At 46.3% G+C, this 14637-nt stretch overlaps 1 protein-coding gene across 1 annotated transcript in view; it reads left to right on the top strand.

The window, feature by feature from the left end:
- The first annotated feature begins 3320 nt into the window (after window positions 1–3320).
- CUNH1orf94 (chromosome unknown C1orf94 homolog) overlaps window positions 3321–14637 on the top strand; it is a 51099-nt gene continuing 39782 nt past the window's right edge. Inside the window, exon 1 of the mRNA XM_004371969.1 lies at window positions 3321–3649. Coding sequence (XP_004372026.1) covers window positions 3321–3649 — 329 coding nt within the window. The remainder of the gene's footprint in view (window positions 3650–14637) is intronic.

The raw sequence follows: 14637 nt of genomic DNA, 5'->3' as shown, positions 1-14637 counted from the left end.
ACATTGCCAGAAAATTTGAACTCAGGCAGTCTGGCTCAAGAATCTGTTTTGAATCATGAAAATGTTCTCTTCACTGTTCACTATGGTATAGTCTCTAGCCACACATGGTTATTAAGTACTTGAAATGTGGCCAGTGCCACTGAGGAATTGAATTTTTAACTTTATTTAAATTTATTTAATTAAAATTAAAATAGCCACCCGTGGCTAGTGGCTAGCATACTGGAAAATGCAGCTTATACTGTCTCTTTTACTTAAGGTCTTTGCAGAATCTTCTAGAAACCTCAGCTGTATGTTCCAAGAAACAAACCTTCGTTCACAGTTCCTGCTGCATTTTTTTTTTTTTTTTTTCCCTAATTCTTCCTGATTTAGACCCTGTTGCCCAGTCTTCTGCTGAAGGGGAGAGAGAGCAGGAGGAGTGAGTGAGCTAACTTTCCAGAATCCTGTGGTCTGGGCAGTGCAGGGTTGTTGGCGTTCTGCTCTAAGCATAGGTGTTAGCCAACCAAATGCCAAGCAGCACAAACACTGAGTGACATTTTCAGAACTATTAATATTTCATCAGAAATGATCACTTTTCCTTTAAATACACTATCTTAAAAGGTTTTCTACATTCTTAACTATAATTTTATTCAGTCTAAGTCTTCGGAATTTTCCCCAAAGGAACACATCTTCAAATTTATAATGAAAATCAAAGGGGAATGAAGTTCAGATTTCAAAATTTAGAGTCAACACTTCCAGGAGCTCAGCCCCTCTATAAAGAGCAAGGTCGGGTATTGGGCACCTACTGTGTGCCAAGCACTTTCCATACAGTATACCATTAATTCATTCAACACATATTTATTGAGTACCTACTGTGTGCAGAAATTTTATCCTCATGATAATTAACACCATTTTACCAGAGAAAGGACTCCCTCATATTTCTGTTCCATCTCAAATGTTACTTCCTCAGAGAAGTCTGCCTGGACCATCATCTAATGTTGCCCTTTTCCTTCTCCCTCTCTCTCTCCCCCACCCCTCCCCATGCCTCACTTGTTGCTTTCCATCACAGTCCTTATTTCATCTGTTAAACAAACAAATAAACAAAAAACAAACAAACCAGCTGCCTTCAAGTCGATTCCAACTCATGGTGACCCCATGTGTTTCAAAGTGGAACTACACTCCATTTCAGAAGTATCAGGCATTTCTTTAGCGGCAACTCTGGGTGCATTTGAATTGTCTTTGGATTAGTTGTTGGTGTTGGCTTCTGTCGTCAGCCCCCAATTCATGCAGACCCAATGTGTTACAAAGTAGAACTACTCCATGGGGTTTTCTTGGCTGTAATCTTTATGAAAGCAGATCACCAGGCCTTTCTTCTGTCGAGCCACCGAGTGGGTTGGAACTGCCAACTTTTAGGTTAGCAGTTAAGTGCAAAGTGCTTGTGCCGTCCAGTAGGCAAGCTTTCAACCCTTTGTGCCACACAGGGATCTGTACTCCATTGCTATCAAGCTGAGTCCGACTCATAGTGACCCAGTAGGACAGAGCAGAACTGCCCCGTAGGGTTTCCAAGGCTGTAATCTTTACAAAGCAGACTGCTACATCTTTCTCCTGCAGAGTGGCTGGTGGGTTGGAACTGCAGACCTTTCGGTTAGCAGCCCAGTGCTTAACCACTGCATCACCAGGGACCTATAATAATTAATGTTTACTTACTTGCTTCCATAATTTGTGGTCTATCTCACTCCACTAGAATATCGGCTCCATAAAAGCAGGGACCACGTTTTTTGTTTATTCTCATGCTTCTTCAATGCCCAGCAAGCACTAAGGGCTCAGTGGAGGTGGCAGTTCAGAGTTCAACCCAGCCCTACCGCTATAGGCTGCCAGCTCACCTATTTGCGTCCATTCTTTCGCTACTGTCTTTCTCTTCCTTCTCAAGGGAAACTGTGGAGGAACAACCGCTGACTCCTGAGGCCAGAGAGCCCCTGTCCGCGTTTGCTGTTTCAGTTCCAAGTTTAACGAAGCCGAGAAAAGGGCGGTCTATCTCAGTGGCTCAGGCCTAGAGTGCCCGGGGTTGAATCCCAGCTCCCCATTTCTTAACTGGTCTTAGACGTGTTCCTTTGTGGTTAAGCCTCCGCTTCTGTATATGTAGACCGCTAATAACAATACTAACCGCCTGAGTTCGTTAAGGATCGAATATGATAGCACAGAAAGCTACAAGCTTGGCACACAGCAAACGCCTGACTAAAACAGCAGTTAGTGGTAAAGTCTGGCTGACAAAGGGGCAGGGCCCCTGGCTGGCGCGACGTTTGTGTCTGGTAGCTGAGCGAGGCCACTGCCTGTCTCCTCCCGGAACGTCTCATGGGGGAAAGCTACGCTACCGGGATGCCCCCTCACCCGCCTGCGGCCCGCGGCAGCAAAGGGTCTTGGGCACCGAACTAGGGGCGCCCCGCGCACCCAGCCGTTGCTTTTGAAACCCACAAAAAGAATTCCAGCGCTCGACCGCAAGGTTGTGAGAACCACTGGTACGCAAATAGGCCAAAGCCGCCCTGCCCAGCCTGCCCAGTGGAAGCAGCTCCCTTTTAAAGCGTAGGGACCCTTCCCGGTGCCCATCCCGCGTCCCGGTTCGGAAGACGTGGCAAGTGACTGCTGGAGGTGCTGGGGGCAGGCTGCGGAAGGGCGTGGAGCGCTACCCAGACTTACCCGCTGAAGTTTTCTATTCGGGGGGCGGCAGAACAGCCGCTGGAGAGGGGGACAGGCAGGGACTAGTGGGGCAAGCAAGAGGGGATTCAGCTGGGGGAGGGGACGCGGGGCCGTTGGCCCTCAGGCTGCGCAGGGGTCCCTGGGAAGGCGGAGCTGAGACTGTAATGGTGGCCTCCTGCCCCCAGGGTGTCTAACACAGTGCCAGGCTCTTAACCAGTCATCCACTGGATTAGTGGGAGAGAATGGGCTGAGCCCCAGGAGCCGCAAGGTGCCGGGGGGGTGTCGCAAGGTGGGAGTGCCAGGGACTGTGGGGAGAGCCAGCCCTCCCCCTCCAGCTGTTCCCAGATGTCATTCTGCCCGCCCAGGCGCCTGGTTCCTGAGCTACGGGGGATTCCAAGGTTACTAAGCTACTGGTTTTTGTTGACTTTTAAATATTTTCTACTAAGGGAGAGGGGGAGGGGGGCAAAAGTCAGGAAAGAGCAAATAAAAACAAATCACAATAAGTTCCCCCTCCCCAAAAGAAAGCTCTCCACTCCTCACGACTCACACCCAAATCGAGGGCCTCTGAACATAGTCACCTTGCTGGAGCAACGAGCAGACAGAACTGACCTGCCTCTGCCAGGCCCCATCCTCATTTCCCTTTCTGGTGAATGAGGGGTGGTGGTGGATGGTCCCCCAGTGTTGGAGCTCTGGGTGGACAAAGAGGCTTCCAGAGAGAGAGGAGGAGCATGGCCAGTGGGAATGGGCTCCCTTCGTCCTCGGCCCTAGTGGCCAAGCGCCCCTCTGCCCTGGGCCCATTCCCCAGATACATCTGGATCCACCATGACACACCCCAAGACAGCCTAGACAAGACTTGCCATGAAATCTGGAAGAGGGTTCAGGGCCTGCCGAAGGCCTTGCAGCCCAGGACCTGGATGGAGCAGCTCTCTGCCCCCGTGGCTGGGACTCTGAGAGACAACGGGCTCAGCTTCCAAGAAGAGTAAGTGTCTTCCTGCTTGGTTGGTATCAAGGGAAGAGGGAGGAGATGAGATCTGACCTGCTGGGGGAATGTTCTAGCCCATTGTATACTATTGTATACTGTATACTATTCCTCCCATACCATGGTGCTTTGTCCACCCTTTAGAGAAAAGCTGACCATGGCTGTGGATGAAGGATCAGGCCAGGGCTGTATTCTAGGCTGCCTCTTCACCAGTCCACTAAGGGAATGTTTTTTCATCCTAAAGGCAGAGCTAAACCAGGTTTGGGTCTGAGGTCCTTGAAAAGCCACCCAAGCCAAGGCTGAGGGTTAGATGGCTATCTGTTTTGAAGCCCATGGCTTTCCCCAGAGTCAGCCAGAAGATCCTTCCCTCTTCCTATCCCTCAAAGGCTGGGCATTCACACAGATGAGTCTGGTAATTTTAAATCACATCTGGAATTCCCTAATACAGGGAGCAGCTGTCCCATTCAGCCTCCACAGAAGCCACAAAAACTCACATCAAAATATTTACTGGGAAAACATTGACATATTCAGAGGACATAATAGAAAATTAAAGTGCGGGAAGATGGCCGTAAATAGCCCATTTCCTAGATGGGGAATCCTATGTCTGAGAAATATGGAGCTAAATGTTTCTCTACCAGGGCAAAGTTGGGCAGATATTGTTGGGGATGGAAAATTGAAAAGAGAGAGAGATGTAGAGAGGAATTAGGGACCTCATTAGAAAAAGAAAATAAATCCAGTGTGGTTATTTATGCCACTGTTGAGCACTTCTTCAATGTTTTGCATCTTCAAAGTGGACTGTGAACGTTAATTAATCCTCCCAGAGGCTCTATGAGGCAGATATTAGTGTCCCCATTTTACAGATGGATTAAGTGTTAATAATTAATTGCTAATTAAATACTATGTGATAATTAAGTGCTACCTATTCCAACACATGCTCCAGCTTGGTTCAGAGATGCTGTGGAGTGAGGGAGCCATTCAGGCAATTATCAGCTGCCTCTGGATTCAGGGATTTCCAAGCAAGAGCTAGAAGAAAGGCAAAGTGTAACTGCTACACAGATCTGCCCTGCCTGCTGCATTTACCTACTTGCTGCAGGTGAAGGTGAAAGACACGTCGGCTATTACTGCCTCCCCAGCCCTGCGCTCAACGTGACATGGCTCTGATGGGAATGGTCCTCCGGTGACACTGAGTCCCTCTCCACCACCATAGCCATCTGCTCAGGGACAGGGCCTTGGCAGAGGGGCTCATAGGGCTGTGCTCACCGCCTGATAGCCAAGAATTAGTAGCAATTTCCAGTAGATGGCACTCTCTCTGCCAGGTCACGTGGAGTCAATGGAGGTAGACTCTACTTCCAGTCTGTGCTTGGCTGACAATTGAACTGGCGCACTTTTGGCCAGTTGCTTAACTTCATTTGGCCTTGATTTTCTAATCTGCAAATAGACAATCATGTGCCCTGCCTTGTCCACCTCAGGAAAACAAAAGGTGCATTATACAAATGTAGGCTGATTTTACTATATGACTCTTAGGCTTTGCGTTGTTCTTGTTGTTGGCTTCAATCTAGGGTTTTCAAACTATGCTCCGTAGACCGTACGGTGCTTCGGGGCCACCCTGGAGTCAAGTGTCTCGTTGCTGGGTCCCAGACTCACTTCAGCAGAGCAGTTCTGCTTTTATGTGTTTTACTTACCGGAGTTCTGAGTAAGACTGCCTCAGAAAAAAAGGTTCTGCTGCTGAGGAATGAGTTAGGAAACCACTGGCTTAGATGAATAAATGATATCATAATCATGTAGATCTCAGCCAAGTAGAACAAAAAGAGCTATTATTGAAATAAAGGCTATGTAATGGTGGAGTCAGATAACTCTGGTTTCAGATAACGTTTTAGCCCTGGGGCAACTGCAGGATTCGTGACTAGTTAAGTTCACTGAACTTTGTTTCCTCATCTGCCAAATGGAGATGATGACTACGCATTTCATAAGGATTTTTGGGATGATTAAATGGGATATTTAAAACTATGAGTCAGAATCGACTTGATGGCAACAGGTTTGATTTTTTGATGGTAATAATTAGGTTTTGTAAATTCCTAATGTAATGATGATGATAATTGCTTTAAATCCACAATTATTGTGAGGTAGGTACTATTATTAAAGTCTCCCCTTTTCTATTTTTCATTATGTAATTTTTCAAACATACGATAGTAGAATAGTATAGTGAATGTCTGTGTATCTGTCACTGAGTTTCAGTTATTATCAAATTGGTGCCATTCTTATTTCAGTTGTCCTTCCCCCATTTTTAAATAAGGATCTCTGGTGGCACAAGGGTTAAGTGCTCAGCTGCTAATGGAAGAGTTGGCCTTTGAACCCTCCTTCCTGGGGAAAAAGACCTGGTGATCTGCTTCTGTAAAGATTACAGCGAAGAAAACCATATGGGACAGTTTTACTCAGTCATGGGTCGCTGTGAGTTGGAATTGACTCAATGGTGCCCAACAACAACAACATTTTTAACTGAAATTCTTTTTTACAGATGAGGCAGCTGAGGTTTGGAGAGGTTAATTTCCTCGTCTAAGATCCTGCAGTTAGGAAGTGGTGAACCAAACATACCTAACCAAACCCATTGCCGTCAAGTCGATTCCGACTCATAGCAACCCTATAGGACAGGATACAACTGCCCCATGGGGTTTCAAAGGATTGGCTGGTGGATTCGAACTGCTGACCTTTTGGCTAGCAGCCAAGCTCTTAACCGCTGCGCCACCATGGCTCCTAGGAAGTGGTGGAGCTTCAGAATTCAAACTCAGGACCGTCTTAGCTACTGTGCTATAATGTTGGCTGTCTTTCCCCTAGAAATGAGGCATCTTTTTGGATAGTCAAAATGTTTGGAAATTCTATGTTTTGAATGATCTCACATAGATAGCATTTCAAATTCAGGGAGCTGTCCATGGGATTTCTGGGATGCCAGGCTCAGAAGACACCTCTTAGCTAATCTCCCCACTGCTTAATTTGTGGTGATATTTTCTGCTAGTGGAGCAACTAGATAAATAAGTTCTAGCACACTTGTTAGCCAGAATTCTGCACCTATGTGTCATAGAAACCCAGACGTCTTAAGTTTGAAAGGGATTTTGGAGGCCATCTACTGCTGCTTGAATCCCTACCCCAACATCCTTGCTAATTGATTATCCCGTTGTATACTTTCTTAGATGGGGAGCTCACTACTTTACAATATAGTCCATTCCCTTGCTGTGAGCCCTGAGTGTCAAAACGTCATTGTCTTCCTGCATCTGAAATCTGCCTCTATCGATCTAATACCAATTTGTCTGGATTCTTTCTCTTACAGTTCCAAACCAAATCTATCCTCTCTTTTCCTCAATAGCTCTTTAGATACTAAAAGACAACAGTATTTCTCCTAGAATTTCTCGTTTCTGTAAATGAAGTAACTCTGGTTTTCAAAGTTTCCCCACATGTGCCGACTTGGTCAGTTTCTTGTCCACACTGCTGGTCCTTGTTGCAGTGTGGTTCCCAGAACCAAGTACAGTAATCCAGATATGATTCAATCAGAGTAGAGCTGTTTTCTCCTCATATATTCTGTATTCCTATTAATGGCAACTGAGATCACATTTGCTTCTCTCCCCAAGCTTACATCACTCTGTGGACTCATTTTGAGTTCATTCATTCATTCATTAGTTCAACATTTATTGAGCATCTACTATGTGTCTGGCACTGTGCTAGGAGATAGGGATATAAGGTACTGCCCTCCTAGAGTTTACATGCTAGTAGGAGAGACAGAAAACAAGTAAATAAATAAGTATGATAATTTCAGAACGTAAGAAGAACCAGTATTCTCGTTTGAGGAGATAGATGATAAACACATAAAAATAAACAATTTTATTTGCTAATTTCACATGGCAATGAAGACTAACAAGGAAATAAAACAGTAATGTAATAGAGAGAGCTCCTTTTGATGGGGTGGCCAGGGACAGCCTCTCGGAGGAGGGATATTTGAGCTGACACCTGGATGGCAAGAGGGAGCTAGTCAGGTGAAGATGTGGGGAAGGGTGTCCAGACAGAAGGAAGAGCAAATACAAAGACCCTGAGGTGGGAGCGAACTTTGATGAGGACAGCATGGCTAGAGTGAAGTGAGTGATGGGGACATGGTATAAACTGATACCAGAGGCAGGCAGGGACAAGGTCACAGAAGGCCTTGGGAATCACTGTAGGGAGTTCAGATTTTATTCTGTGTGTTATGGGACTCCCACATTTGGAAGTTTTTAGGAAGTGGGTGTAACATGATCAGCTTCACTGTTATTTAAAGATCTAGCCAGCTGCTGTGTGGAAATGGTTTATAGAGGTGTGAGAGAGGAAGCTGGGAGACCTTTAGGAAGATCCTGCAACAGTCCAAGTGAGAGATGATGGTGGTGGTGGTTGGACCAAAGTGATTGCAGCAGTGATGGATAAAGTGGGGGGATTCACTGTATATTTTGAGAGGAACTAACAGACTTGCTGATGATAGTTTGGGGTATACATGCAGACATTAAGGCTGCAGCAATGTTTTTGGCTTGAGCCAGTGGTTGGGTGGTAGTGCCATTTACTGAGGTGGGAAAGAAAGGGAGAAATGGGCTTATGGGGAAAAATCAATAGTTTTATTTATTGTCAGTTAAACCCTGGAATTTTGTTCAGTTATCTTTTAGATAGTCTTAAATTTGGGCTTAGAGAATTGTGGCAAACCACTTACTGATCCACATCCTAGGATTTCTAATTCATTCCTCTCATTGCTAAAACTTTGCCGCCTCAGAGTAGGCAGAATTGGGGCTTTGGATTTGCTGCTGACTCAGTTGCCCTGACTGTGTGTTAATTCCTTCGCTTATGGATTCATTCAACAAACTCTTAAGAGACAAGTAGGACAGAAGCCCTTTCCTCAAAGAGCTCCCAGTCTAGTAGGTGGGATGGACACAGATACATGCAACAACAATAACATTCAACAAATATTTATTGTGCACCTATTATGTGCCAGACACTGTGAAAAACATACAGTGGAGAAAAAGATAGAGACAGACTCTGACCTCCATCATGGACTGCCGGTGTCTTGAGAAAGACAGACCACACCACATTACAATAAGTGCTCTGATGAAGTGCCCAGTGCCGTGGGAGCACACTATGGGGCACGTGACCTAGGCTTGGGGCTCAAGGAAGGCTTCCTAGAGGAGGCTGAAGGAGGAGTCCTGAAGGGTCAACAAATGAGGCCCCTGCACTGAGAATGTGATGAAAGACATTGACACAGTTCTCTGGGAGCAGATGATGGTGTGATCAGTTATAACTGTGAAAGTCCCCATAGCCGATGACTCCTGAGCTGAGTCTTGAGAAGAGAGAAGGAACAGCTTACAGAAAGGATCTAGCAAATGTGAGGAGGGAAGTGAAGTTCTCTGGAGGTGGAGTGTAGGGTGTGGGATGGTAGATGAGAGTGGAAAGGTGGCCTGGAGCTTGCTGGGTGTAGTCAGCTTTCCTAGGCTACTTCCAGGCTCTTGATCACCACCTGAGTACTACTCACCCCTAGAGGCCGGTGCAGACAGAAAACACTTGGTGGGCCTCATTACCAGCCAGACTCAAGTAAAAAGAAAGTCTGCAGAAAGAAAAGAAACCCTTTTAAACATTAAAAAAAGAAAGAAAGAAATGAATTCCTGGTTGTCAGCCTTCAGGGGATTATGTGTGGCGAGATGACTGTTTGTATCCCTTTTCGTAGATCTTCATCATTGGCCCCCAGCAGCCAGTCTCTTATGCTCGTGGGGCCAGTGAGACTTGGAAACCCAAGGTGCTGTCTCGTTTGAATCACTGTCCTAACACACTGATTTTTTATGTTAATGTTATTTAAACAATTGGCTAAGCCCTACTTTTCTGGAAAAATTGACTGGAATATATACCTCCTTTTATTTATTTATTTATTGAAAGCTTGAAACCTGGGAGTGTTAAGGACAAGACTCACAAATGGAAACTCAGACTGCTGTTCTAAAATGTAAGCCAGCTCTGAAGATCTTTGGAGTCTTATGCTCTAGGCTGGCACTTTTCCCCTTTGAGGGGTCATACACTTCTTTGAGACTCTGAGGAAAGCTGCTATGCACCCTTTTGCCTGAAACACATACGCACATCCTCGATATTTTGTGAATGATTTTGGATAACCCCTGATCACGGGCTGGAATAGTTTGCTTCCAGACCCAGCACTTGTAAGTATCTTCCTCCCTTGAGCTTCCCCAGTGCTGGATCTCAGCCTCTTCCATGACTCCAGTCACGTTGACATCCATGCATCTCCCATCATTGTTTGTCAAGTGAAATAGTACATGAAAGTGCTGGAGAGAGAGGCTCAAGTCCACCCTGACCCTTCCCTCATCCAGCCTCCTCTCACATCCTGCCAGTCAGCAAGCCCTGTCCCTTCTGCCTTGTAGGTGGCCTTTGACTCCTTCTCTCCCTTCTTTCTCACTGCTGCCACTCACCCCACATCTTATCCTGCCGCATCTGGTCCTTTTTCCTCCAAACCGCCCTCCACCATTGGCCAATTTCCTCTTCCTGAAGTACAGGGACAGCTCCACTCATACATCTTCTAAGGCTCCCATTGTCCTCTGAACTCTTGGGCCTCATCTTCAAGGGCCTCTGTAGTTGGCCCTGCCTGCATCTCTAGATCCATTTTGCTGCTCTCCTTCATGCTTTCTGTAAATCAAGATGAGCTACCAAGAGGTACACACCTTTTTGCCTTTGCTCAGGCTACTCCACTATCAGGAATGCCTTTTCGCCGTATCTATCCAAATCCTATCCATCCTTTAAGACTTAGAATAAGTGCATCACCCTCTGGATTTTTCAGTGTTCACCCCATTCAACATTTTTTTCTTCCTCACTCTTCTTCTTTTCCTCTTTTTAATTTAAATGAAAAAAATTATATCCCACCTTCTTCCTAAGGATTTTTCTTTTTATTGTACTTTAGATGAAGGTTTACAGAACAAACTAGCTTTCACTAAACAATTAGTACACATACTGTTTTGTGACATTGGTTACCAACCCCACAGCATGTCAACACTCTCCCTTCTTGACCTTGAGTTCCCTATTACCACCTTTCCTGTCCTCTCCTGCTTTCTAGTCCTTGCCCCTGGGCTATTGTGCCCCTTTAGTCTCATTTTGTTTTATGGGCCCATCTAATCTTTGGCTGAAGGGTCAACCTTGGGAGTGACTTCATTACTGAGCTAAAAGGGTGCCCAGGGACCATACTCTTAGGGTTTCTCTGGTCTCTGTCAGGCCGGTAATTCTGGTCTTTTTTTGTGAGTTAGAATTTTGTTCTACATTTTTCTCCAGCTCTGTCCGGTACCCTCTGTTGTGATCCCAGTCAGAGCAGTCAGTGGTGGTAGCCGGGCACCATCTATCTGTACTGGACTCAGTCTGGTGGAGGCCTTGGTAGCTGTGGTCCATTAGTCCTTTGGACTAATCTTTTCCTTGTGTTTCTGGTTTTCTTCATTCTGCCCCTAAGGATTTTAAGGTGATTCAGATACAGTAAAATAAGGAAGCAGGTAGATTAGAATCCTAGCAGACTCCCTAGCTGTATAACCAAGTTATTCAAACTTTCTGGGCCTCAATTTCCTCTTCTGCAAAATGGAAAAATTAATAATGACTATCTTAAAGTATCGTTATGGAGGTTGATGAAATAATGTATGTAACTTACATAGTACCGTGCTCATCATCATCATCATCAATATTGTTATTATTAATAAAAAGACAGGAGTTAGGTAATCAAGAATGGTATGAGGAGAGAAGACTCATATGCCAGAAGGGAAACTACTCAGTTGAGGACAGAATTTGTCTATGAGCTCCTTGGCAGCCAGAGCAAAAAGGAGGTTTCCAAAACTTTTAATATCTAATAAAAGAAAGCAGATGAGATCACTGGGAAAGACAAACACTTGCCTAGCTCTGAGGGCTTCACGGTATGGGTCTTTATAGGAGAGTGATGGGGTGGAAGGGTCAGTTTAGAGCCAGCTCTCCTTTGCTCAGTGGCCTGAGGGGAGGACACATGTCTAGATCAGACCTGTCAGTGCCATGTTGGCATGGGACTCCTGATGACGTGGTCACCTGGCACGCATTGTTGCCAGATGTTGGCACCATCTGCACATGTTGCTGCCTTGTGACAACATCCTCCTCCCCCACTTGACCATCAGCTCCTTAAGGACAAAGGCTGTGTTCCCCTAGTGCCCAGTCCAGTTCCTGGCACTTGGTGGCTATATGGTATGTATGAATGAATGAAGAAGTGAATGAATGGATGAACCATAAAAATATCACCCAAAGGAAAATGAGGCCCAGAGGTGGCCAGGATCCAAGCAAGGGGTCATGGTCATCAGAGGGTAGAGGGACAGAATATCAATAAGCTAAGACATTGAAGTTTTCTTTGGCTGAAGAGAAGGGAACTGATTTTTTCTTGAGCATTTCGTATATTCCAGGCACTATACTTTAATTTTCTTTTTATGTCATTGTCTTATCCCTGGGTGGCACAAATGGTATAGTGCTCAGCTACTAAGTAAAAGGTTGGCAGTTCAAATTCATCCAGAGGTACCTTGGAAGAAGAGCCTGACAATCTACTTCCAAAAGATTACAGCCGTTGAAAACCCTGTGGAGCACAGTTCTGCTCTGATATACATGGGGCAACCATGAGCTGGCATCTACTCCACGGCAACTGGCTTGGTTTTGGTTTTATATTTTATATTTTAATTTTCATTTTATTTCATTGTCTTAGCAACTCTTAGCAGTAGGTGTTTGCAATTACTCCCATTTTGCAGATTAGGAAACCGAGGTTCAGAGAGGTTAGGCAACTTGCCCAGGGTCACACAGCAAAGAAGGGACAGAGCAGGAATAGGAACCTGGTGGGGCTTCAAGGCCTGAGCTCATTCCTGGACACCAGGAGCCCTTCAGAATAGCCCTTTGGTATCTGCTTAGCACCAGGAGCCATGAGTGGTGAAGGGAAGATGAATCATGATTAACGTTCCACTTCCTGGGTCCCCCTTTTTAATTCAATTTTATGGTTTCGGGAGCTCTGTTGCAGGTTGTGGGAGCCTACAGAGATGGGCCACCAGTGGTTTGCTTTAATCCCCTTTTTAATATCTTTGTTGCAACGTTCTTTCCAATTCGGCTCCCAAGTCACATTAAAAAAAATACCTCTTCCTTAGGGTAAGCCTTCCCTTATTAAACAGATTCAAATGAAAAGTTTTAAAGATAATTTGAACAATAAGAATCACTCTGTAGCTCCCAGCCGAAGCTCCTTTATTGCTGTATTTATTCCCCAGCATTTCTTGTCTCATTCCGCAGCTCACTGAATCTGTCACCCCCACCCCACCCCTTCCAGTCCTTGGTCTGACTCACGCCTGCTCCCTGTTTTTCCAGCTCCTTTTATCCCCCTCCAGTGGGAAGGGGAGCCAAAGAGGGGGAAATGCTGGAGGTACCCACTTGCACTTGCTGATCCTGCCTTCTAAGGCTGCCCCACCTGTCCTAACTGACAGGCAGGAAGTTGCTGGAAAGCATCTAAAGGGAATTTTGCACTGGGTTGGGTGTCTCCACGGGCACGGGCACCATTTGCATCAAAACTTGGAGGGGGGAGTAAGGGGTGTTCAAAATGCAAATACTTGTGTCCCGTACTAGATCAAGGGAATTGGCACTTCTCCAAGAGAGCCCAGGAATCTGCATTTGAAGCAAGCCTGCAAGTGTCTTGTGCATGTATAGAGGGCTCTGTGATCCTTTGGGGTCAGAGACAATGGAACCTCAGGCTTTGGGCACAGCTCTGACAAGGAGGTGTGGAAGGAAATAGACTGACATTTACTGAGCTCTAAGTGCATGCCAGCAACATTTAAAAACTTGAATTTATTAGGTGTCAAGAACTGTGCTGAAAACTTAGATAAAAAGGGTCCAGGTTTGGCACTCAAGGAGCTGAGAGATTTCACAGTTTGATCCCCTTTAACCCTAGTAGATATCACCATTCCCATTTTGCAGATGAAGAAACTGAGGTTTTCGTGACTTCCCCGAGTTGACATCATTAGAAAGCCCAGATCTGTGATGGAAATGGGGTCAGTGTGACTGCTAAGTCTGGCTTGGCCCTCCCACAGCACGCTGTCTCTCAGCCTCAGCTGCTAACATTTGCATAGCGCTCCTTACAGTTTACCAAGTGCTTTCACATGCATCATCTCACTTAATTCTCATGACAGCCTGTGAGCAGGAGGGAGGGTGAGGGCGGGGAGGCCAAACCTTTCTGAAAGCCCTCTCGCCACCACCCTCCCCCCGACCAGAGAGACCTCAGCATACAGAGCTCAGTGGGTTCCCAGGTACCTTTGGGGCACAGGATCATGGCCCTGGATGGCAATAGAATATGCAGTTTCTCTCAACTGCCCCCTCCTCCCCGGTAGCCTGTCCTTCCCTGGCTCCTCTTCTTCCTGCTAGATTTCCCCAGGGCTGTGGAGTGTTGTGGGGCCCTGGTGGTGCAGTGGTTAAGCATTTGGCGGCCAACCAAGAGGCTGGCAGTTCAAATCCACCAGCCGGTTCTTGGAAACCCTATGGGGCAGTTCTACTTGCCCTATAGGGTCACTGTGAATCCGAACTGACTCCATGGCAATGAGTATTTTTTTGTGGAGAGGTGTGTGTCTGGATGGATGTGTGTGTGTGCGTGTGTGTCAGTATGTGTGTTTGTGTGTGTGTATGGGGGGGAGGCATTTCCGTGACTCCTGGATCAGGACCAGAGGGAAGATGGAAAAAGACCCAAGGCGCAAAGGAGCTCTGACAGAGGTGGCCGTGTCCCTTCCCTGCACAGTGTGTGCTATGACATTCACACTGGGGAACAAAAGATGGATTTCTCGGCCCATTCGGTGCTTCCCCATCCTCCCCCTACCCCTCTGTTCCCCCCGCCGCCTGCTGGTCTGCCCACTGAGTTCTGCCTTCTCCTGCCTGGTTCCTGCTTGGCTCCCTGGCCTCTGGCCTGCCCCACAACTGAGGGAAAG

Source organism: Trichechus manatus, unplaced genomic scaffold, assembly GCF_000243295.1.
Source record: "Trichechus manatus latirostris isolate Lorelei unplaced genomic scaffold, TriManLat1.0 scaffold00015, whole genome shotgun sequence".
Classification (NCBI taxonomy): domain Eukaryota; kingdom Metazoa; phylum Chordata; class Mammalia; order Sirenia; family Trichechidae; genus Trichechus; species Trichechus manatus.
This window is presented reverse-complemented; position numbering and strand designations above follow the sequence as displayed.